The 24,923-nt window shown below is 47.9% G+C and overlaps 2 protein-coding genes across 49 annotated transcripts in view; one reads left to right on the forward strand and one right to left on the reverse strand.

The window, feature by feature from the left end:
• Positions 1-12,744, forward strand: part of PAPLN (papilin, proteoglycan like sulfated glycoprotein) — a 50,777-nt gene extending 38,033 nt beyond the window's left edge. For 4 of the 5 annotated variants that reach the window (XM_054240140.2, XM_035260948.3, XM_003734031.6 and 1 more), the window contains 9 exons: positions 203-677; positions 1,453-1,590; positions 3,070-3,194; positions 3,447-3,585; positions 4,187-4,324; positions 5,306-5,433; positions 5,523-5,631; positions 7,340-7,506; positions 10,945-12,744. In XM_054240140.2, coding sequence (XP_054096115.2) covers positions 203-677; positions 1,453-1,590; positions 3,070-3,194; positions 3,447-3,585; positions 4,187-4,324; positions 5,306-5,433; positions 5,523-5,631; positions 7,340-7,506; positions 10,945-11,114 — 1,589 coding nt within the window. In that variant the 3' untranslated portion in view covers positions 11,115-12,744. The remainder of the gene's footprint in view (positions 1-202; positions 678-1,452; positions 1,591-3,069; positions 3,195-3,446; positions 3,586-4,186; positions 4,325-5,305; positions 5,434-5,522; positions 5,632-7,339; positions 7,507-10,944) is intronic. The other variant, XM_035260950.3, reaches the window with a different exon arrangement.
• An 803-nt stretch (positions 12,745-13,547) lies between these two features.
• The window catches only part of NUMB (NUMB endocytic adaptor protein), a 177,330-nt gene continuing 165,954 nt past the window's right edge, over positions 13,548-24,923 (reverse strand). For 18 of the 44 annotated variants that reach the window (XM_078335346.1, XM_078335344.1, XM_009006299.5 and 15 more), the window contains 4 exons: positions 21,954-22,247; positions 19,961-20,107; positions 17,243-17,389; positions 13,548-15,630 (listed from right to left, as the gene is read on the reverse strand). In XM_078335346.1, the coding sequence (XP_078191472.1) occupies positions 14,918-15,630; positions 17,243-17,389; positions 19,961-20,107; positions 21,954-22,247 (1,301 nt within the window). In that variant the 3' untranslated portion in view covers positions 13,548-14,917. The remainder of the gene's footprint in view (positions 15,631-17,242; positions 17,390-19,960; positions 20,108-21,953; positions 22,248-24,923) is intronic. The other 26 variants (XM_078335355.1, XM_035260957.3, XM_035260956.3 and 23 more) reach the window with 3 other exon arrangements.

Below are 24,923 nucleotides of genomic sequence, written 5' to 3' on the forward strand. Positions count from 1 at the left end.
ACCAGCCTGGGGCAGGTCTGCACAATGGACAGGCTCTGGCAGAATTGGCCTGCGTTCCAGGACAAAGTCAGGCCCCCAGGCAGGGGTGTAGACGTGCTTTATAAATGGGGAAGGACCTGCTTCCTGAGTCGGAGGCTGAGGGGATGGAGGTGTGCCCTGAGTACTGGGACCTCAGTGACATATACCTACCCGTGCTCCACAGCCTATCCCGTGCGGTGCCTGCTGCCCAGCGCCCACGGCTCTTGTGCAGACTGGGCTGCCCGCTGGTACTTCGTCGCCTCTGTGGGCCGATGTAACCGCTTCTGGTATGGCGGCTGTCATGGCAATGCCAATAACTTTGTCTCGGAGCAAGACTGCATGAGCAGCTGCCAGCCTCTCCACCGGCCCCGCCATCCCCAGCCTGGGGCCTCCGGCCAGAGCACCCACACAGATGGTGGTGGCGGCAGTCCTGCAGGCCAGCTGGAACCCAGCCAGCACAGGACAGGGGCTGTGGTGCAGAGAAAGCCCTGGCCTTCTGGTGGTCTCTGGTGGCAAGACCAAAAGCCTGGGCCAGGGGAGGTCCCCCACAGGCAGGCCTTTGGAGAATGGCATCGGGAGCAGGAGCTTGAGGCCAGGGTCCCTGGACTGGGCGGAGATGCCAGATGGCCAGTGCCACCCTTCCATAGCTCCTCCTACAGGTGAGCCCCGCCTTCCCCAGGTATGGGGGTCAGGACGCTGAGGCCAGGAGTGAGCCAGCTGGAGCTAAAGCCCTGAAGCCAGCCGGCCCTCCCTCCCCATCCATAACTTCTGTGTCTTCCAAGATCCCTTCCTGGTGGGCCTTATTGCCATCATTCTACAGATGGAGTAGCTGGGGCTTCAGAGACTTTTGAGTCTCTTCTGATATCTAATAGACATCCGTGCAGATGGTGGCTCTGGATTCTCCACCAGATCTCACCACTATACTCTGCTGTCTGGCTGTCTGGAAAAGATTACTGGCTTCATGGCCATTGGTAAATCACCCAACTTCTCTAAGCCTCAGTTTCTTGACCTGTAAAATGGCAACGTTATCTCCTGCCCTGTATATTTCACAGGTGTGGGTTCTGTTCAAGATTACTCTTGGGACTGGGTCATATTAATGAGGGATTTGGAAAGATTAAAAACATTATGTTCCACATGGGCCGAGTATGTAGCTTAGCCGCCATGGGAACCTGGTGTGTGCCATCCCTCCCTACCTCTCCCCATCCCCTTGTTGCCGCTATAGAACAGACTGAGGCAGTGATGTGGGGGAGTCAGGGGTAGGTTGGGGAGGGTGGATCCTGAATTCATGGGCTTCTGGGGTTCTGCCTCCCAAAGGGACCCTCTAGCCCCCAAAAGTGCCTGTGACCCACCCTGTCTGTCCTGGAACACACTGCTTAGGGTGGTTATGGTCCTGGCACTCAGCCAGTCAGCAGCTCTCACTTCCCACCTCTCCAGGATTAGCTTGGCAGGTACAGAGCCCTCCTTGGTGCAGGCGGCTCTAGGACAGTTGGTGCGGCTCTCCTGCCCAGATGACACTGCCCCAGAATTCCAGGCTGCCTGGCAGAAAGATGGCCAGCCCATCTCCTCTGACAGGTGGGTGACAGCCCCCCATACCTCCCCTGACATGTCATAGCCCCTCCCCACCTCTCCTGACAGGTGTGTGACAACCCCTCACCTCCCCTGACGTGTGTGACAGCATCCCACCTCCCCTGACAGGTGTGTGACAGCCCCCCCACCTCCCCTGACAGGTGTGTGACAGCACCCCCACCTACTCTGACAGGTGTGTGACAGCCCCCCCACCTCCCCTGACAGGTGTGTGACAGCCCCCCACCTCCCCTGACAGGTGTGTGAAAGCCCCCCACCTCCCCTGACAGGTGGGTGACAGCACCCCCACCTACTCTGACAGGTGTGTGACAGCCCCCCCACCTCCCCTGACAGGTGTGTGACAGCCCCCCCACCTCCCCTGACAGGTGTGTGACAGCCCCCCCACCTCCCCTGACAGGTGTGTGACAGCCCCCCACCTCCCCTGACAGGTGGGTGACAGCCCCCCCCACCTCCCCTGACAGGTGGGTGACAGCCCCCCCACCGCCCCTGACAGGTGGGTGACAGCCCCCCCACCGCCCCTGACAGGTGGGTGACAGCCCCCCCACCGCCCCTGACAGGTGGGTGACAGCCCCCCCCACCTCCCCTGACAGGTGGGTGACAGCCCCCCCACCTCCCCTGACAGGTGGGTGACAGCCCCCCCCACCTCCCCTGACAGGTGGGTGACAGCCCCCCCCACCTCCCCTGACAGGTGGGTGACAGACCCCCCACCTCCCCTGACAGGTGGGTGACAGCCCCCCCACCGCCCCTGACAGGTGGGTGACAGCCCCCCCACCGCCCCTGACAGGTGGGTGACAGCCCCCCCCACCGCCCCTGACAGGTGGGTGACAGCCCCCCCCACCGCCCCTGACAGGTGGGTGACAGCCCCCCCCACCGCCCCTGACAGGTGGGTGACAGCCCCCCCGCCGCCCCTGACAGGTGGGTGACAGCCCCCCCGCCGCCCCTGACAGGTGGGTGACAGCCCCCCTGCCGCCCCTGTCAGGTGGGTGACAGCTGCCCCCACCGCCCCTGACAGGTGGGTGACAGCCCCCCCACCGCCCCTGACAGGTGGGTGACAGCCCCCCACCGCCCCTGACAGGTGGGTGACAGCCCCCCACCTCCCCTGACAGGTGTGTGAAAGCCCCCCACCTCCCCTGACAGGTGGGTGACAGCCTCCCCACCACCCCTGACAGGTGTGTGAAAGCACCCCCACCTCCCCTGACAGGTGTGTGACAGCCCCCACCTCCCCTGATAGGTGTGTGACAGCCTCCCCCACCTCCCCTGACAGGTGTGAATGACTGCCCTCACCTCCTCTGACAGGTGTGACAGCTCCTCCACCTCCTCTGACCGGTGACAGCCTCCCCTGAAGTAGTACCCTAGCCTCACCTGGGTTGGGAGGGTGCTCTGTGGGCTCTGGCCTCCTCTGGCAGGAGCACAGAGGCTGAGGGAAGACTCGGGCGCAGAGCTCATGTGTCCCCCCACTCCCCTTAGGCACAGGCTGCAACCCGATGGCTCCCTGATCATCCACCCCCTGCAGGCAGAGGACGCGGGCACCTACAGCTGTGGCAGCACCCAGCCAGGCCACAACTCTCAGAAGATCCAGCTTCGCATCATAGGTCTCTGCCCCACCCCATCCACCACTGCGTTCTCAGGAGCCCCACAGAGGGAAGGCCAGGATGGGGGGTCTGAGCCAGGGCTGTCACTCACTAAAGGGGCTCAGGGCGTCTCTCTGGGTCAATTCCTCCTGGTGGCAGGGACCACCCTGTGGCCTTCATTTCTCCGTAGTCCCTGCTGGTCTTATGGCCCACCCTTCCTTCCCCTCCCTTTTCCCCACAGTTCACACCTTGTTTCTCCTGGCCTCATGACAGGGGGTGACATGGCTGTGCTGTCTGAGGCTGAGCTGAGCCACTTCTCTCAGCCCAGGAATCCACCTCAGGACTTCGGCCAAGGTGGCGCTGCTGGGGTCCTGGGGGTCATCCCCTCCTCACACCCACAGCCTGCAAACTGGTAAGAGTTCAGCATTGTCATCTTGCCCTCCCCATCCCAGGGCCAGGGCCGATGGTCTCAGTGGGTGAGGAGAGGAAGGTATGTGCGGTGACCAGGCTTTGCTGGCCCCTGTTCAGGGTTCTGGGAGGCCAGGCCTAGAAAAACAGAGCTGGGCCTCTTGAGGAAGCTTCTGGGAACAGTGCAGTTCCATAGGCTCAGGACTCAGGAACTGAGGAAGGGAAGGACGCCCACTAGAGGGCCTGAGCTGGCTTCTTTGGGAAGTGTCTTGAGCTGGCCTTGAGGAATGGTTCAGTTTGCAGAGGGCGTGCCTAAGTCAAAGACCTAGTGGCAAATGTGCAGGGTGGGGTGACAGATGGGTATCCTGGCTGGTGGATGTGTGTTGCAATGGTGGATGGGTAGGGAGCGGTGGGGGCACCTTTAGCCTTCACCCCAGGTAATTATTGAGTTTCCTCAACAGAACAAGGTGGGAGAGCATTTTTAGGAAGCTGAAACTGGCTGGAAAGGGAGAAGGGGCCACCAGGCTTGTGCAGAGGTCCCCATGGGAGTCAGGGGGTGGGACAGGACCAAGGGCCCCTCATGCTGTGGGCTGCTTATTTGGCAGGCTGCGTTTGGACCAGAACCAGCCCCAGGTGGTGGACACCAGTCCAGGCCAGCAGATCCGGCTGACCTGCCACGCCGAAGGCTTCCCACCCCCAGCCATTGAGTGGCAGAGAGATGGGCACCCTGTCTCCTCTCCCAGGTTTGACTCCTCTCCTCTTCCTTCTATTCTGCCTCCAGCCCCACCTTATCCTGTGGGAAGGGAGTGCTTGGGCATTGCCATGGCCAGTTGTGAGCCGGACTCCAGGGCCTCTCGAGAGATGGAGCAGTTGAGAAAGGGCTCTGTGGGCTGGCTAACATTTGAGTCTCTGGGCCTTTCCAGAATGTAGTTAGTGGACAAAAATAAGAGGCCAACTAACAGAGGTGATAGCTGGAGGAGGAAATGGAGTCAGAATACATTTCCAGCTGTAATCATCATCGCTACCCTTTACTGAGTGGGCACTGAGTGTGAGGCTTATTCTGTATCATGTGACCTGCCAAAAAGCCGTATTGAGTAGGTGATGTTTTTCCCCACTTTACACACAGAAGCTTAACATCACACAGCTTATAAGCAGCAGAACCAGTATTTGAGCCCAGTAAATGAGTATAGCAAAAACTAGAAACCCAAACCAAAATTTTGTATCACGAAGCTTGAAATGATTTATATTTTAAGCTTAAAAGCCAGACAGTTTTGGCTGGGTGCAGTGGCTCACACCTGTAATCCCAGCACTTTGGGAGGCTGAGGTGAGTGGATCACAAGGTCAGGAGTTCAAGACCAGCCTGGCCAAGATGCTGAAACCCCATCTCTGAAACTAAAAATACAAAAATTAGCCAGGCGTGGTGGCACACACCTGTAATCTCAGCTAGTCAGGAGGCTGAGACAGGAGAATCACTTGAACCCAGGACACAGAGGTTGCAGCAAGACTGTCTAAAAAAAAAAGTGCCAGCAGCTGCAGGTGTAAAGTCTGAGGACAAACGGTCCTTCTATCAGACCCCAGTGAACACTAGGGTATGCTTAGCCTCTCACTAGGGACCTGGAAGACCTTTTATGTTCCCTCCCTGCCTCTATGCTTGAGGGACAGAGCTGGAGGAGAGGGGAGGCCGCCGCTTGGGCTGGAGCCAACTGGCTATACTTGGTCCCCAGACACCAGCTGCAGCCTGATGGCTCCCTGTTCATCAGCCAGGTGGCTGTAGAAGATGGCGGCTTTTACACCTGTGTTGCTTTCAATGGGCAGGACCGAGACCAGCGATGGGTCCAGCTCAGAGTTCTGGGTAAAGTGGCAGTCCTGAGGGGCCTTTGAGGTCAGGTGGCATGGGTAGGATCTTTAGAGTGGCTAACAAAGTCTTGTCCTTGTGCCCAGGGGAGCTGACAATCTCAGGAATGCCCCCTACTGTGACAGTGCCTGAAGGTGACACTGCCAGGCTGTTGTGTGTGGTAGCAGGAGAAAGTGTGAACATCAAGTGGTCCAGGTAAAGGCTCTATTCCAAGCTTCTCCTGCCCCCAGACCTTCACAACCTCAGGTGTGGGTGTCCACCTTTCTGCCAGGGATGTCACTGTCGCCACTGCCCCCACTGTGCTTCCAGGCCTGGTGCCAGGGGAGAGGGCTGCAGCACAGTTATCCCTACACAGCACAGCCCTGTAGGACCACTGGCTCTCTGCTGGTTGGGCTATGCTAGTTTCCTAACCTCAGCCCCGCTCAGTGTGGAGCTGGTAAGTTTTGCTTGCTAAGGGCTGGGCTGTGCTTTGCAGGATGTTGGGCAGCATCCAGGGCATCTACCCACTAGATGCCGGGAGCACCCTCCCCAAAGTCATGACAATAAAGAATATCTCCAGACCCACTGCCAATGTCCCCTGGTGGCAAAATATCTCTTGGGGGTGTGAACTATACTCAGCTTTGGGGACTTCAGTGGTCTTTTACCCTAGATCAGTCTGTTTTTTATTTGTCCTTTCATTCAGTAGACTTTCTTGTCCCCTCCCTCCCTGTAATGTGTCAGTACTAGGCTAGGTTCTGGGGATCCTGGGGTCACCTGAGCCCCAGGGCACTCCCGGGCAGATGGCCCAGTGTTCCTGGAGCTCCAGATGTGTTTTCCTCCAAGTGGTGTCTGTGCACAGAAGAGTGAGGCTGCTTCAGGTCTGGGAGAGTCAAGGAAGGGTGGGCCAGGAAATGACTTTGGCTGTACCCTAATAGCTGAAGATGGCAAAGGATGTTCTTGGTAGAGGAAGCAACAAGTGCCAAAGGTGGGCATTTGAGAGAGGATGCCAGGATGGAAACTGGCCTGAGCACTGGTGGGGAGGGGTGATGGCATTGTGGAAAGCATCTCAGTCTTGTGTGGCCTTGAGCCCAGGAAGGCATAGGATGCTGCTGCTGGTTTCCCTGCTGGTGTGCTCGGGCCAGCCCTCCCAGGCCTGCTTCTCCATGTTGGCCTCTCCTGGATCCTTCCAGCAAACGCGCTCCTCTCTTCAGAACCACCTTCCTGTGAGTTAGTATGTCCCTGCAGACCCTATGCGGACATGGCATCCCCTTCAAAGCTGTCCATGTGGGTTGCCTCTGCCTGTTCACCTCCCTACTCACTTCTCAGGCCCTGCAGTGGGGCCACACATTAGCCCCATCATGGCCAAGGCCATTGCCTCTCTCCCTCACTCTGCTGGACAACTCGCAGTCTTTATGCGACCCGTAGTGTTGTTCTGTTGACCATATGTTCCTTCTTGAAATTCTCCCTTCCCTCAGCTGTGGGAAACCATTGTCTTCTGGTGTGCCTCAGGGCCTGTCCTCAGTCCTTGGTTGCTCACTGTGTAATTTGGACAACCTTATAGACATGGTACTTTGCTGTCAGCGTGATGCTGATAGCTGATACTTTGTCTGGGTCTGCACTCTTGAGCTCCAGACTTCAAATCTGAGGCCTTCTGCTATCTCAAAGGCACCCCAAATTTGAAATGGCATAAAATAATCTCACCATTCACCCTGGTCTTGGATCTCCCAAGGTTGGAGGAGTACTAGCATCGCCCAGTAAACCAAGCTAGAAACCTTAGTCATTCTTGATTTCTCCCTCTCCTCCACCTGTTTGCCCTCAAGGGGAGGAATGGTTGGCTCTGGAATGGCCTTTGATTACCTCCTGCCTCTGTCTCCCAGGCCTCCAGAGGCCCTTGATGACCCTCCCAGTGTCCTCTCCCCGCCAGGAACGGGCTACCTGTGCAAGCTGACGGCCACCGTGTCCACCAGTCTCCAGATGGCACGCTGCTGATTTACAACTTGCGGGCCAGGGATGAGGGCTCCTACACATGCAGCGCCTACCGGGGGAACCAGGCAGTCAGCCACAGCACCGAGGTGAAGGTGGTATCACCAGGTAGGAAAGGTCTATCTCCGGGGAAGGGTAGGGCTTCCCCAGTATATTTACTGGTTCTCGAGGGCTGGCTCTGCAGTCTGAGGGACTCCGGTTTGAATCCTGGCTCCCCCTGTCAGTTGCTGGTAGTGTGACTTGAGGCAAGGAGCTTACCTTCCTGAGCCTCATTTTCCTCTATCCAGTGGGACTGCTCCACTGCCTGAGAAGGCTGTAGTGGAGAAGGAAATGATGCTTTGCTGGGCCCCTGGAGATAGCTTAATAGATGTTAAGTGCATGCAGGACGTTCAGACTCACCAATTTTGAGAAATATGACTGACTGGAATTTCATTATAAAACTTAAGGCAGATAGACCACTAAAATCTGTCCACTATAATCAGGGTGGCAAAAAGGTGGTCCTATGACTGAAAAGTACCTTGATGGTCATTTGACCATATAACCCAGAAAGGAAAGGGCAGAGAGTCTCATCATCATTTTACAAATGAGACAGGTATCCAGACAGCGCAAGTGGTGTTTCCACCAGTCACAGCACATATGGCCTACCTGAGACTAGAGCCCATGTCTTCTGACTCCCCATATATTTTTCCCCCCACCACGAACTTACCTGTACCTAAGTAAAATCTTGCATCATTTGATATTGTAGCCTTACATTTTCTAGCTACTATTGTATCATATTTCAACAAATCCGAATTCTCTGTAAGATGCATTATTTTTGTACCAAGAAAAATATGCTGTTAATGAAATGACACAATGCTGATACCATCAATAAGGATGCGGACCAACTTGAGAGATGTGAAAATAAGTGCATATCAGAACTGATGGAACAGACTGTGGTTTTGTGTTCACACTTACAAAAGCTGTGTTCAAATAAGCCAGAGGGAAAGGGAAAGGGCTTTGCCCCCTGCCCCAGCCTGCTTCCCTCGTGTCCTTGGTTCTTGTTCACTGAGGGACTGGAGCAGAGTGGCACCTCGGGTCAAACCACCATTTCTCACAGGACTGATAGAGACCTTGGGGGGAGTATGCCAGGCTTGGAGGTGTCAGGGCCCTTCCTGCCTGGTCTTCTGGATGCCCCTGACAATCAGGGCTGCAGTGCCACACCAGGAGCACGGTTACACTAAGAGGGGCAGGCCGGGCTGCCTCCTGGCTGCCAGGCTGAGGGTGACGACTGGCTGGTACTAGAAGTTGAAGGTCTGTGACTGAAATGTTGCCTTGTGAGTGGGACTGACATGTTGGGTTCCCGTCTATGATCTCTTTAGGCATCAGTTGGGATTTGCCTCCCCAGGGTCCCGCTCAGTGCTTGGCATGACTAGGTGCTCATGTTGTGGCAGAAAACGGCGCCCAGCAGCTTTTTCTTACCTGTTGCTTGGCGGGCGGGAGGGAGGGTTACAGGGTTCCTTCCTGCCACTTCACTAGCTGCCAGCCGACCGCCTAGACCTCTGTCCAAGGCTTGCTCTGCTCGTCTTGCTCCGCCCACTCAGCCCGGCAGGATGTGCTTGGCTGGTGCTACCGGCCGGGATCCACGCCCACGGTGGCTCTGCACTCAGCGCACCGCACAGGCGGCTTCTGTGCTGGGTGCTGGTGTATAGACAGACAAGGGGAACATGGTGGTGCTTGAACATTGAGATGCCAGCAACCGCGGAGCCCTGAGGGAGTGCTGCAGGGGCAAATGTTCCCGCAGCTCAGTGAAGGGTGAACCGGAGCGTTACAGCTCCATCTCCCCTCCATTCCGTCCTTCTCGCGGAGCTACAAAAGCGGCAACACTCAGGTATTTGGTGACTCAGTGTCTGCCTGCACAAAATGATGGAATTACCCTGGAGAAAGCACCACACTCCAGGGACTACTTTTCACCTGTATCATGTCCAGAAAAGTGACCCTGTCTACATAATCAAGGCTCTGAGACAAACCAAAATGCAGATTCACAGTGAGAAACAGAACTGTTAAGAGGTCCTAGATATATTTGTGATTAGCTACAGATGGGATTAATTATATGGGAAACCAAATTACAATGAGAAACTTGCCTGATGATACCTGGTTACCAAGCTAAAATGGCCTGATGAGATGTGTGTCCCAGATGGGACAGATAGCTTCAGACTGGCCACCCTTCTCAGGCCCTCTGCTGGCTGCTCTTTACCTGTTCATTTTTTCATTGGGTCACACAGCATGAGGTTGCCTGACCCTGCCCTACTCATGGTTGGGTGGCACACTGGAATTTCAGTGTTGGCACCAGGGTAGGAGGCCTTGGACTAGTCAGGCTGAGGTATAAGGGACATAGCTCTGCTGGGAGGACTTCTCCACATCCCTGTGAAGTAGGTGCCATTAATCCCATTTCACAGATGATGAAATATGCATGAAAGGCTTCAGCAACTTGCCCAGAGTTATCCAGCTGGCAGGTGGCAGAGCCTGGATTGAGCCCAGGCAGTCTGGGTCCAGAGCTGGTGTGCCTAATCATGATGCGGAGTTCCCACTATGATAGGTCTCAGGGCTATACCAGCTCAGACAGAGTTGATAGCAAAGTTACAGATTTTTAGAAACAAAATGCATTAATGGCTTTTCCAGCTATGTAAATTTAGTTAGTATTCTGGTTATACCAAACCTTTGTAAGGTTGTTTGCTGCTAGGTACAGTCTTTTACGAGGAAACAAGGGTAGAGAAGGGAAAAGCTTTCTCTGGCTCCCTGAGGTCTGACTTGAGGGAAGGTACTGCTCTGGTCTAAGTCAGCTGGGTTGTAAGAACCCCTTCCAGAAAGAAGAGAAATGAGGCAGTAGAAGGAAACTCTTAATAGGGAGTTCCAAGATACAGGTGTTCCTAGTAAATTCAGAGGGAGCGACACAAGGTCTTTGTTCTCAGTATATTAGAGTCACCGTTAACAAGACTGTTTTCCTATTACCTTGTCTAATATGCATTGCTTCCTCTGGGGAAAGTGAAAAACTGGAAGGATGAAGACCTAGGTGACTAAGATAAGCTGGTAATATTGAAGGGACAAAACTTTGATGGTTAGGGGAACCCAGCAGAGAAAAGGAAATGATAACACAGCTCTTGCTAACTCAAAATTTACTTGCAGCTGATCCTACGTGCTCTTCCAATCCAGAGGCCAAAGCAGTTGTCATTTAGCAATTCAGGTCTCAAAAGTAAGGCGTTAACATCAAGAGATGTTTAATCATCTGGTCAATAAATATTTGGGAGTCTGGGAAGAGCTATTCACTGGGCTGAGGCCACAAATAATAATGCGAGGGCCACTGCATGTTGAAGTGAGGCCAACAGGTAGAAATCATCATCCCTCACAGGGTTTGTACATATGGTTGTTAAAATGTTACAGGGCAAGTGCACTTCGTTTTGAATCTGGCAATTATAATGTCGTGTTCCTTTGAATGAAATGAAATGGCAAGTGAGAATTGTCAGCATACACAGAGCTTCCTCACCATCTTCTCTCTCCCCTATTCTGCAGCACCCACTGCCCAGCCCAGGGACCCTGGCAGGGAATGCATCGACCAGCCAGAGCTGGCCAACTGTGATTTGATCCTGCAGGCCCAGCTCTGTGGCAATGAGTATTACTCCAGCTTCTGCTGTGCCAGCTGTTCCCGTTTCCAGCCTCACGCTCAGCCCATCTGGCAGTAGGGATGAAGGCCAGCTACAGCCCCAATCCAAAGTAGTTCACAGGGCTGGGGAGAAAGGAAGATGGACTCTTGGCTTCCTCTCTGGCTGGCAAACAGTTATCGTCTGGAATACATTAGCCCTTTCAAAAACCCACCCAGTGTTTAGCCTAAACAAGTACCAGCTTCCCTCTAGCTTTCAGCAGTGTTTGCATCTCTGACATAAATATAGGCTGCTGTTGTCAAGAAGAGCAATCTGTTTGTTTGGTTGAGAACAGCCTTTACTTTTTAATAGGTTTCCTTTATAATTTGTTAGATACGACCAGTCCAATGCATTTTTTTTTTTTTGAGACAGAATTTTGCTGCCCAGGCTGGAGTGCAATGGTGTGATCTTGCCTCACTGTAACCTCTGCCTCCCAGGTTCAAGTGATTCTCCAGCCTCAGCCTCCTGCATAGCTGGGATTACAGGCATGCGCCACCACACATGGCTAATTTTATATTTTTAGTAGACATGGGGATTCTCCATGTTGGTCAGGCTGGTTGCAAACTCCCGACCTCAGGTGATCCACCTGCCTTGGCCTCCCAAAGTGCTGGGATTACAGGCGTGAGCTCCCGTGCCTGGCCCATCAATGGTGTTTTAAAGCTAGCTATCAGGGCTCCACTTGATTTAAAGCTGGGCAGGCACATGTATAATGATTTCAAAGTTAACACCTGTTTTATAAGGGGACTGCCAACTCCTGCTGTATCAGGAAAGTATTCTGTGCTAGAACCAACCATAGTTCATTGTTCTAGTCTCTTTCACCCTTCTAGGCAGTGCTGCAATCAGCTCTAAATCCAGTGCAGAGGGTTAACAGCATAACCCTTGTTGGCAAAATGGAATAGATGTAAGACCTCAAATAGAGATTTGGGATGAAACAGCTGCAGGTAGCACTGTTACCAGAGCATGAAAGAACCGGAAAAGCTCCTTACATCATCGAGAATGTTGGACCTTGAAAGACGCAAAGCTGGCTGTGAAGGTTCATCTGACACCTGTATAAAGCTGACCAGCCTGCTCTGTACAGTGACAGTGAAGAGCCCTCTCTTCCTTAAGTAGGAATCTGTGAAGAAAAATTCTTGCTGCCAGAGAAAAATCAGACTGTTATTAAAAACGGCATTAGCAGGATGGAGATACCAAGGGGGAAGGGTTGTGGGCATTGTAGTAACAGGGAAATGGCTTCAGAAATGGCTTGAGTTGGAAGACATCATTTTCATCTCTCAGAACCTCTAATTCTTTTTGCTAAAACAAGAGGCATGAAATCTATGAGCTTCCAAGTCCCTTTGCACTTTAACCTTCTACAAATCTTCCAGAGGACTGCCTAGTAGCAAAGGTTATTCCTGGACACAGGAAAGACAGGCATCACAGGGACCAAAGCTCTGAAAGGTGACTTTTATTACCAACACACTGGATGGAAAAGGGACAAACCACATCATGGGTGAGTGATACTTCTCAGTCTACTACTCATTCAACAAAGGAAACGTGGGCTGGGGCAGAGGTCTGTCTTCATCTAATAGTGGAAAAATACTGAAGAGCATCCACATTCACTTACCATGGCTGATTTTGCCATAGAAATTGGAAAATAAAGGCCACTTTCTTGGAGTTCCCAGTTTAATTAAAATAGAATTTGGCCTATTGGTATAAACACATCACGAGGTAAGTTTGAGATTAACTAGCAGCTAACTAGTTTTAAGAACCAGTCACAGAATAGTGGGCTAAGATTAGAGGTATAACTCATTCTAGGCCAGTGGGTCACAACTTTCTACCATATTGTGAGTTTAAAAAAAAAACGGTGAAACCCCATCTCTACTAAAAATACAAAAAAAAAAAAAAAAATTAGCCAGGCGTGGTGGCACATGCCTGTGGTCCCAGCTACTTGGGAGGCTGAGGTGGAAGAATTGCTTGAACCCAGGAGGCAGAGGTTGCAGTAAGCCAAGACTGCACCACTGCACTCCAGCCTGGTGACAGAGCAAGACTCCATCTCCAAAAAAAAAAAAACAACACAACCTGGCGGGGGGGTGGTCCCCCTGCCCCACTAAAATTTTGATTTAATTGATCTGGAATATAGGCCAGGCATTAAGATTTTAAAAAATATCCCCAAGTGGTTCTACTGCATAGCCCAGGTTGAGAAGCACTGCTCCAGTCTTGGGGGGTGCGGAGGGTGAGATTCTGAATTTCTAACCAGCTCCTAGGTGAAGTCTATGCCTTTGTTCCAGACCACACTTTGAGTGGCAAGAATCTGACTTTAGAGAAACACTAGTATTAACTCAAGCTTAAAGTATGAATGAAAATATGAATCTTAAGGGTGTTTTTCTAGTCATTAAATTAGGGATTTGCAGCAGCAGAATAGAGAAAGACCAAAAGAACTAAAAGTAAATTCATTTACTAATAAAGGGGAAAGAACAGCCCTTCATGGGCAAAAGCTTCTACCACGAACATTTATTATTGTTAAAGCAGATTATAAATTCTCATCAGTACAAATATATATATATATATATATATATAACTTACATTTGATTGTAAGGCCAATGTTCAAAAGTAAAAATGAGATGAGATCTCTTATTGTTATCCGAGGTCAAGTGGCTGCAACTGTCCAAGGGATGTTCTCACCAAAAGGGGGTTTAGGGGGAAGAAGACATACACAAAGCTAATAAAACCAGAATCCCCATCCCCACAAAACTCATGGGAACAAAATTTAAAGGATAAAACAAAACCCACATTACAAACCAATATGGTAACCTGTGTTCCCTTCTATGGTGTGATTATGTCATTGTTACCTTAGTGTTAAAGGATTAACATAAGGAAATTGCAGCAATATAAGGATAATATATATTCTCTATAGAGCATATTTAGATTGAGTACATTAAAATAATGACATTAGAATTCCATCATAGGTTTAAAACCAGGACAATACTGCTTTTCCTTTATTTAAAAAAACTACAATCTAGTGACTGTATTGGTCATGAGCATGATTGTTGTTGCAATGTGCTACTTACAATGAATGACAGCAAACAAGCTAGGAATCCTCTCTGCAGCTTCCAGCCGTTCCTCTTTTTACTTCAGTAGGCATCAATGATAAATCAATCTTATGTACAATTTCTTACAACTAACCCCTTTACCTTTGGCAAGATTACTTACAACTCATACAACTTTTTAATATCTGAGAACTATTTAAAATATTCTAAATGCATAAAAATAAAGATTTTGGCTTTTGATATATATTTATAATATTTATTTTGTTACTCAAAATGGAAGCTCAACTACTCCCCCAAAATAATATAGCTCTGCTGGGCAGTTGCTGATATGTCCTCCCGGGAATTCTGGCAGCATAGCCTCCCTCTCTCTTCCCTAGCCTGAGCACAGACCACTCTGTTCTTGATCTCTAATACAGGCCATTACTGACAGGAGGCAGGTGAATGGCCTGAAAAAGGGAGATTGCTTTGCTTCCTGTTGGGTTTTATACTTCAGTAAATGTGCTTTGAATATAGATTCTTATTCAGATACTTTTGCCTCTCTGTTGCTAGAGATTTGTAAGGGGTGAGGGAAGAGGGCGTACAGACAGCAACATTTCCTTGACTTTTTCTTTAGCCTAACTGCAAGGCAGCTTCTCTCTAGGAATGGTTTTTCCCACGTCTTTCAAAATCACACCTCAGTACTCTAGGCCTAGACTTGTTCCTAGGGACCTTTGGGATTAGTGAAAAGAGTACTAATCAGGAGACAGTGTGTTTTGCTCCTTTGACCTCCACCCACTGCTCCCTGTATGTATAGACAAGATACAGAGCCCTAGGGATTGCTTAAAGTTCAATTTCAAATGTCTTCTGTAAGTCACTGGAGAAAGGGTTGGTAGGGGAGGGATTAGTACGCTGCTTGGACTTGTTTTCTAATGCAGCCCACTGGGCTTCAAAAGGATCCACTGGGCAGGTGCTTATAGGAACCTCTGGATGCTTGTCTCCTGAGGCCAACCTGCCATCGTCTACACCATTGAAAGCTGCAGAACCGTTGAGGTGCTGAGCAGGAGGCTTAAAGAAGGGACTGGTAGCACTGCTTGCTTCATAGTGAGGGAATGTCTGCTGCTTGACCAGGCTGGGTGACTGATGGGGGTGGGCAGCCTGAGGATGACTTGCAGTGCCAAATACGTTGGCTACCATCTGGGAGGGAGTGATACCCACCACAGGCACATTAGGGGCTGGATAGGGCATTCCATTGGCCACAGGATAGGACTGGGCAGGGACAAAGGCCGGCTGCAGAGCTGGGACCACACCCACTGGCACAGGTTGAGAGGTGAGGAATGCATTCCCTTGGAAAGGCGGTGCTGGCTGGGAGATGGCAGTGGGTGGAGGAGGCTGGAGAACTGGCTGCAGAGGAGCAGCTGAGGCCTGGGGCTGCTGAGCCCGGACACTCTTAGACACCTCTTCTAACCATCGGTCGGCCTCAGAGGGAGTACGTCTATGACCAGCCTGGAAGAGACCTGGAGAGGCAGCACCAGAAGATTGACCCCACTCAGTCCCTGGAACCAACAAGATGAGAGACAAAAGAATCAGTTAGGGGTGCCTTTCTTTATCTTATAGTCTTGGTTATTTGAATGATCCTTACATGTGCAACATGTCCCCAGTAGGACATTTTGTGGTTTGGTAGGTGGGAGGAAAAACTATTACCAACTGAAATTTTGTGGTAGGATGAAGAAAATCTGTCAGACCATGCTGCTGTGTCAGCCAGACTGAAGCACTGTCTAGATATAGCTCAAATGCATTAAACCAAGGCAGCTGACTGATGTCAGAAATCCCTTCCTGTTGCTATGGCTCATCCGCAATACAGAAACTAGCTGGCTCCCACATGTAATCCCAGCTACTTGTGAGGCTGAGGCAGAAGGACTGCTTGAGCCCAAGAGTTCAAGACTGCAGTGACCTATGACAGTGCCACTGCACTCTGTCCTGGGGAACACAGTGAGAACTCTATTTGAAAAAAAAAAAAAAAAAAAAAAAAAAAAAGCCAGGCATGATGGCTCAGACCTGTAATCCCAGCACTTTGGGAGGCCAAGGCGTGCAGATCACAAGGTCAAGATCATCCTGGCCGACATGGTGAAAGCTGTCTCTACTAAAAATACAAAGTCCCAGATACTCAGGAGGCTGAGGCAGAATTGCTTGAACCTGGGACATGGAGGTTGCAGTGGGCCGAGATCATGCCACTGCACTCCAGCCTGGTGACAGAGCAAGACTCTGTCTTGGGAAAAATAAACAAAACTAGCTTGCACATCCTCTAAAGGGTCCAAGGCAATTCATCTTCTGCTCTAACAGAGCAAAAAGAAAATAACCAGTGACTTGGCCGTATCTTGCTGGCCCCTGCCTGGCTTCCAGAAATAGGTTGTCTTTCTGGTGAACTGCACACAAAAACCATACACAAAAACAATCTTTTTGGTTTTATAATTAACAGATGTTCACTATAGAAAAACTATAAAGTACAAAAAAGCAACAGTAAAGTGCTTTTTGTAGCACTCTTTTGTAGGCCTCCTATTGTAGCAGCCAAGACCCCTACTTTTTTTTTTTTGAGATGGAGTCTATCTCATCACCCAGGCTGGAGTGCAGTGACGTGATCTTGGCTTACTGCAACCTCCGTCTCCTGGTTTCAAGCAATTCTTCTGCCTCTGCCTCCTAAGTAGGTGGGATTACAGGTGCCCGCCACCACATCCAGCTAATTTTTGTATTCTTAGTAGAGACGGACTTTCACTGTGTTGGCAGCTAGTCTCGAACTCTTGACCTTGTGTTCTGCCTGCCTCGGCCTCCCAAAGTTGTGAGCCACTGCGTCCAGCCAGGGACCCCTCTTTCTACAGGCATGTCTGCACATCACCAAATCTGGTGATGGATTCTGAGGTGGGGCCCTGGAATCTGTATTTTATAAAACCTCTTTAAGTGGCTGGGTTCCATAGTCCTAACAATTATCAGTCTGATCTCTTTTGTTCTCCTTCACCATCCTTTCTTATATAAGGAGCTTGTTTCCAGGAGGGAACATACTTTTCCTGAAAGGAATCCTCCTTAGTTCCCACTCAGCTAAATGGCTGATTTTTAGAACCAGGGGCACTTATCTGATCCCAGAATCCTCAACACCATCTGTGGCCACCTTACCCGAACATGTGGCTGCAATTTCCTTGTTAGCAGCATCAGGGGCATGGGCCCAAGGGTTGGTTTCACGCACAGGCATTGCTACGGGTGCTAGAGCAGTATGGGCTGGCTTAGCAGCAAGCACATGGAAGGCTGAGTCAGTGCCATTAGCTACAATGGGAGCAGACAACATCAATGAAGTTAATTCATGCAGGGTGTACAAGTGACCCCTTGGAGCTGGGTCAAGTCAGGTGAATGCACAATGCTGGTGGAATGGTTAAGAGAGAAGAGTTAACCATGGGATAACCCTGATATCTTGCACTGGATGTACATACCATTAGGCAAAAAGGGGAATTAGAGGTTGTAATTTTTAAATGGTTATATAAAGTCAAATCACTGTTCAAGCCTACAAAAACAATTTCAAATTAAGGTGAACAGAGCTGCTTTGTCTTAGGAGTAGCAGAAAAAAAAAATTCTAGATGTAGATTAGGGTTTGGCATAATGAAGTAGGTATAGCATTTCCCTCTTCTTTTTCCAAAAGGCCAAATTATGTCATCAATAATAATGGGTTAAAAATAGGCTAGGCATGGTGGCTCATGCCTATAATCCCAGCACTATGAGAGGCTGAGGCAGATAGATCACTCGAGGTTAGGAGTTGGAGACCAGCCTGGCCAACATGGCAAAACCTACAAAAATTACTGTCTCTACTACAAAAATTAGCTGGGCGTGGTGGCATGCACTACGTAATCTTGCTACTAGGGAGGCTGAGGCAGGAAAATCGCTTGAACCCGGGAGGTGGAGGTTGTGATGAGTCAAGATTACACCACTGCATTCCAGCCTGGGCAACAGAGCAAGACTCTGTCTCAAAAAAAAAAAAAAAAAAAAAATACTCCTTGTTTCCACTTCAGAAGTTAAAATGTGTATATATAATGTTTCATCATTATGTGCTAGGTATTATGCTAATATTTTATATGCATCATCTCATTTAATTCTCTCAAAAACCCCATGAGTCTGGTATTATCCCATTTGTAATTTGCTATAGAAATAACGTCAACTCTTTTTTGCAGGGTTTTTTTTTTTTTTTTAAGCTCTCCTGGTAACTCACAGAACATTTTTTTTTTTTTTTTTACAAAGATTTTTCCCCTCTGTGATGTTCATAATATCACAAAGCACCTATTATTCTTTCCTTATTTCCCTTTATTAAAATCTGCTAACCCTTGTTCCTTTTATTCCAGATATATAGATTAGTTTCTACTCCTTAGCCCAATTCTTAATAACATTTAGTAGGTGTAGACAAGCACCTTCCCCTGACCTACAATATAATCATTTCTTTTTTAGGACTGGACAGCCATGCTTATGCTGTTGGTACTATTTACCTAGGGACTGTCTAAAAGACTTTTTGCCTTTGCTTTTTTGGTGGCAAAAAAAATTTTTTTTCACCTAGAAACTGGGAGCCCTTAAAAGGCAGGGAAGGGAAACTGAAATAGTCTATTCAATTTTGTACACTTAGTGCCTTATAGACAGGCAGAATCAGCAGAACGTAATGGGTACCATATTCAGGAAGATCTGAGTGTAAATCCTCGCTGTACGATTTGGGCAATTTACTTATCCTCTCTGAGCCTTTTTTTTTTTTATTCATCTGTAACACCTACCTCACAGGGTTGTTGTGGGGATTAAATGAGATAATGCATGAATCCCTACTAAAATGTGGCAAGCAATGTGTAAGTGCTCAATAAATTGTGTCTATTATTATTGGTATTATAAATGTTTGTTAGATGACATGAAAAGCCATTTGACACACGACTATGAAGGTTTATTAAAAAAAAAAAGGCCCTTGGAGGAAAACCATGTAGTTCTTCCAGTAGAAGCATTGTACTGTCTCCAGAGTAAAACTTTCTCTGAGTTCTCTTTCAAAAGAAATGGAGAAACAGCAATTACAGCAGCTCAAATTCTAGAAGTCTATAATTTAAGTTACATAAACTCTTTGCTGGCCTCCGAGTCAATATCCACTATTTAGTCAGTATCTCTGAAAACAACTTGTAACTCTTCAATGCCACAAAGGTAAATTTTAAGACATTTGTTATAGAAGATGAACTAAAGGGCTCAAAGGAGTGCCTTTTTCTTTATGAGCCTTTCTGACAGAGTAGAGACTAGGTGAGTCCAGGGCTTCTCAACTTTGGCACCACTGACATTTTGGGCTGGATAATCTTTTGTTGTGGGTACTGTCCTCTATAGTGAAGGATGTTTAGTGGCATTCTTAGCCTCTAACCAGATGCCAGTAACAACCCTCCTAACCCCCAACTTGTAAAGGCCCAAAATGTCTCCAGACAGTGAATGACAAATTTTGCCCCTGGTTGAGAACCACTGCACTAAAGAAAGCATAACCTTTGAACCAATTCTGATGACTACTGCTTCTGGACAACTGGCTGGGTATGTTCATCCTTAACAGTCAAGTGGCAAATAAAGCAGTAAGTTGGGACTATATAGATATTCCTTATAGAATGGGGTGAAAGATGGGCACATGCAAAATGACAAACACAGACATCTTAGAAAACAGGAAGGGAAACAAAGCACAAAGACATAGTCAAATAGAGAAATTTATGAATCTAAGACATCAAATAGAGAAGTTAATGGGTCTGACCAGCTATTGGGAAGCTCAGGATGCCAACTTACAGTTAGTGAGCAGTGTACTAAAAGTACTGCTTGTAAAGAGAACAGCTGAGCAGGTCAGAGGGCACCAACCTTGGAAGGTAGGAGATTGTGGTGCCACCACTGTCACTGGTTTGGTCATGGGAGCAGATGAGAAGGGGTCCTCAGGTGTGCTGAAGGCATTGGTGATCTGTGAGCACAGGGAGCTGATGCTCTCTGCCTCCCCTTCTACCTCTGGCACTGCAAAGCAAACAGAAAATGGCTTCAGACAGAAAAACTGAATAATCCTGAAATAGTAAGACGCAAGTTTGCATTTTATGCTGTATCTCTTGTTTATGGAAGAAAAGGCTCAATTAACTGGTGGGGCTGCAAAAGCAGCCTCAAAACATTTACCAAAATTTCATTGGGTTTTCAGATGGGAAAGTATAAAATGTCAACAACTAATGTACTAACGTACATCTTCCTCCCTTACAAATCCCCAAATCACTTACTTCATTTCCTCTTTTTTTTGAGACAGTCTCACTCTGACGCCCAGGCTGGAGTGCAGTGGCACCATCTCAGCTCACTGCAACCAACCTCCGCCTCCTGGGTTCAAGTGATTCTTATGCCTCAGCCTCTCGAGTAGCTGGGACTACAGGTGTGCGCCACCACACCTGGATAATTTTTTGTATTTTTAGTAGAGACGGGGTTTCACCATGTAGGCCAGGATGGTCTTGATCTCCTGACCTCGTGATCCACCCGCCCCAGCCTCCCAAAATGCTGGGATTGTAGGCATGAGCCACTGCACCCAGCTATCTCTTCTTCTTCTAACACTGTTGGGAAACTGTCCTGTTTGTGCCAAGATGTTCAGCTAGCCAGATCTTTCTAGAAGACATCTGCAACCTATATGCCTTCCAACGTGTTTTCAAGGCTGTGATCTGAATTAGGCTCTGGAGCCTTTAGTACTTCTGTCAGAAAAATGGGTTAAAAAGTCTGGGGCACTAGTGGATGCTTACTGTTTTTCTCTGTAACAAACTATGACAATCTCATCAATCTCATTTTTCTTCAAAGTCTTCAGTACTAAGCATACGATCTATGTTAATAAGAAAAAGTGAGCAGAGGTGTAGGGCTCTAGGGCCTTTATTCTTAATACTGACTCTAGGATACTTTTGTATCAGTGAGGAAGCTAATTATGTGAGCTAAAGATCTGTTTGCTCATCTGTAAAGAGAATAAGTTTTTATTTCTTGTCTGCCCCAGAAGGAGACTTAAATGAGGTACCTCAATTGAGGCTGAAAAGACCCTCTGTAGTCATCTAGTCCAATTATTCTTTAGGCCTAGTTTCATCTGTCAGATGAACTCAACTCTCTATACTTTTATACCATCAGCAGGAATGGCCTATTGAGACAGAGTTTCCTCATATTCTGTTATAGCAATGACTTGGCATGTCTCAGAAGGAGGTAAAATAGAGCCCAACAAAAGCACTAACCAGATCTAATACTTTAGCCACAGATTTTATGATGAGGATAGACCTATAGGGGCTGGCATAGCTGTACAGAGGCCACACAAAGGCCTGTGGGATGGTTCTGAAAGGTAATGAATATTTGTGAACAAGTCCACTGTCTATGATGAACAATAGATCTTAGATGTACATGAGAGACCTGTCTAGAGTTTCCTCCCTATGGAGCCAACCAGCTAGAAGGACAATGAGCACATATCCATTTCTTCTGCTGATAATGCTATGTGTTTCTAAGCCCTCTTTAATTAATTCCCTGTTGGGTCCCAAATGGCAGAATAAGAATGGAAACTTGAGACCCTTGATGTTTGGAAGCAGGTTGGCTGAGAGGTAAGGAGTGCACTTACATCGGGACAAACCACAATCTTGTGGCTTAGGCTAGGAATTCCACATGGTTCTGCTGCCTGTTTGCTGAAGATAAATTACTGTTTCACATCCTCCTCCATGGACCTTAGCTTTACCGCAATGGGAAATGACAAAAGATACAACCATCAACCAACCTCAGGGAAAGAAGAATGGCTAGTTTAATAGGAGTAGTGATGATAATGCTTCAGTGCTACAGTACCCAGTAAGTCAGGTAGATGCTACATTACCTGTGTTTTTAATGGGGAAATCAGTCTTCCTCTGCATAGTGGAAGGCAACTCATTGATGCGTAGGGATAGTTGGCGTTTAAAGGGTGACATCTTCTGGCTAAGAGCAGGAAATCCTCGGAAAGAGCCTTGGCGAGCAAGCTGTTCAATCGGAGCATGCCGGCGTGGGATGGCATGAGGATTGTTCATCTCCAGAGAGGCCGTGGCATCAGAAGTAGGAGAGGTGGGAGAGGATGGGGATGGGGCAGTGTTGCCAGGGGCCACTGATGAACCAATGACTATTTTATCTGTTTCAGCTCAAGAAAATAAAGAGAACGAAGACCTTAGCAATGTCTTTAAATAAATTGAGTTTACAGAGCTGACAAATTCGAAAGCCCTCTATGTCCTTTTACCCATTTTCTTCCCAATGTCCCTTAAAAGGTAAGTTAGAAGTAGGGTTCAGATCTATTTTTCAGACAGATAAAAGGCTTAGTAACCTACAACATGTCACACAGCATATCTACTAAGACACAGACGTTAGATCTTTTATTCTCATTCAGTGATTTATAAAGTAAGACTGAGCAAGATCTTAAAAACCCAGTTCCTATGAATTCCTATTATGTGGTCTTTTAAAGAATGAGATTCATGATCTTCAATGTTTATCTATTAGGGGAGGAGAACTTTGGGAACTGCAGCATAAGAAAGGTCTAAAGAAGCGTAAGTTTAACATACATATATCTTTGATTAGGTGTCAAAGAATGTCATATAAAGCAGTCTTATTTATTTATTTTTTCTTTGAGATGGAGTTTCACTCTTTTTGCCCAGGCTGGAGTGCAATGGCGCAATCTTGGCTCATTGCAACCTCTGCCTCTTGGGTTCAAGTGATTCTCCTGCCTCAGACTCCCAAGTAGCTGAGATTATAGGCATGTGCCACCAGGGCCACCTAATTTCGTATTTTTAACAGACACAAGGTTTCACAAGGTTTCATGTTGGCTAGGCTGGTCATGAAACCCTGATCTCAGATGATCCGCCTGCCTCGGCCTCCCAAAGTGCTGGGATTACAGGCATAAGCAACCATGCCTGGCTTAAAGCAGTCTTTAAATCAAACATTTGTGGTTCACTTGAATAAAAGCATGCAGTAGTAAAATTTTGAATTGGATTAAATTTGATTAAATATAAGACTGTAGGTACCATTTGAGCCCCATTCTGATTGTGACAAATATCTACCACTGACTCACTCTCACAGTCCTTTATAGATCTTGGGACTCAATCTCTTTGTAGTTGCTGTGCATAACAATGAATATTATTTAGTGGTATTAAAGAACATGCTTAATTAGTGAAGAGTCTGAAGATCACTAAAGCATATTAAGTAACAGCAATATAGGTTACATTTTCTAGGACAGATAGCATGATTCCCCCCTCCCCTTTGGCTTCCTGGTGCAGATATTTACAAGAAATGGGAAAAAAATCATAATCAATAATTTCATTTCATTTTTTTTTTTTTGAGACAGAGTTTTGCTCTTGTTACCCAGGCTGGAGTGCAATGGCGTGATCTCGGCTCACCACAACTGCCTCCTGGGTTTCAGGCAATTCTCCTGCCTCAGCCTCCTGAGTAGCTGGGATTACAGGCACTCGCCACCATGCCCAGCTCTTTGGGAGGCCAAGGCAGGCGGATCACCTGAGGTCAGAAGTTTGAGACCAGCCTGGCCAATGTGGCAAAAGCCCGTCTCTACTAAAAATACAAACATTAGCCAGGTGTGGTGGCATGCACCTGTAATCCCAGCTACTCAAGAGGTTGAGGCAGGAGAATTGCTTGAACCCGGGAAGTGGAGGGTGCAGTAAGCCAAGTTTGTGAGCCAAGATTGTGCCACTGCACTCCAGCTTGGCAACAGAACTAGAATCCATCTCAAAAAAAAAAAAAAAACACCAAACCAAAATACCAAAGAAAATGGGTGGTATAGAACTAAAAGGATAGAGTTAAAAAATTATCAAATACACACACACACACACACACACACACACACAGCATCTTATATAATAAATATATATTTAATATATTTGTAATATTTAAAAATATATATATATATAATTTTTTTCAAGAGACATGATTTTGCCGTTACCCAGGCTGGAGGAGTGCAGTGGCATGATTACAACACACTGTAACCTAGTACTCCTGGGCTCCAGCAACCTGTTAGCCTCAGCTTCCCAAGCAGCTAGGATTACAGGAGTGAACCACCAAATATGGGTAATTAAAACAAATTTTTTTGGGACAGGGTCTATGTTGCCTAGTCTGGTCACAAACTCCTGGCCTCGAGTGATCCTCCCTTCTCAGCCTCCTAAAGTGTTGGGATTACAGGTGTGATCCCTGGCCTCAAAATTATATTAATGTCTATTAGTTAACCTGAATTGTTTGGGCTTTTCTTGTTGCTTTTAACCCTAGTTGTATACAAGAATGTAAAAATCCATGTGTGTACCTATGCAGCTATCTTGCATGTTCTGCACATGTACCCCAAAACCTAAAATGCAATTAAAAAAAAAAAAGTTCCACCTAAAAAAAAAAAAAAAATGCAAAAATATTTTCAAGCCCTATCATTTAGTTCTAAAATATACCCAACCCAAATTTACAGACTGCTGACTAACTTGAATGTTTGTACGGGCATTTCTGCTGTGATGCCATGTGTACCTAAATAAAGCTTACAATCTATAAAATCACACACTAAATTAACGGGGCTATGGGAAAAAGAGTTATAGGCTTATCTGTCGAAATCTATAGACTTTTGAGACTAGAAAGCACTTAAAAAACAGCAATAATCTAATACAAACAGTACTACTGTTAAACTATTCTGCTAGCATCATAGTCTGTGAATCCTTTGCAGGCTGAAGCCCTGGGGCCTGTGCTTCCTTCCGTCCTAAGATGCAGGTACTTGATTCATTTGCTTCTCATAGAGATCAGATGCATCAGAATTAAAAATGTATTTCAGGATGGCAGGAAG

The sequence above is a fragment of the Callithrix jacchus genome, chromosome 8 (genome assembly GCF_049354715.1).
Source record: "Callithrix jacchus isolate 240 chromosome 8, calJac240_pri, whole genome shotgun sequence".
In the NCBI taxonomy this organism is placed as follows: Eukaryota; Metazoa; Chordata; class Mammalia; order Primates; family Cebidae; genus Callithrix; species Callithrix jacchus.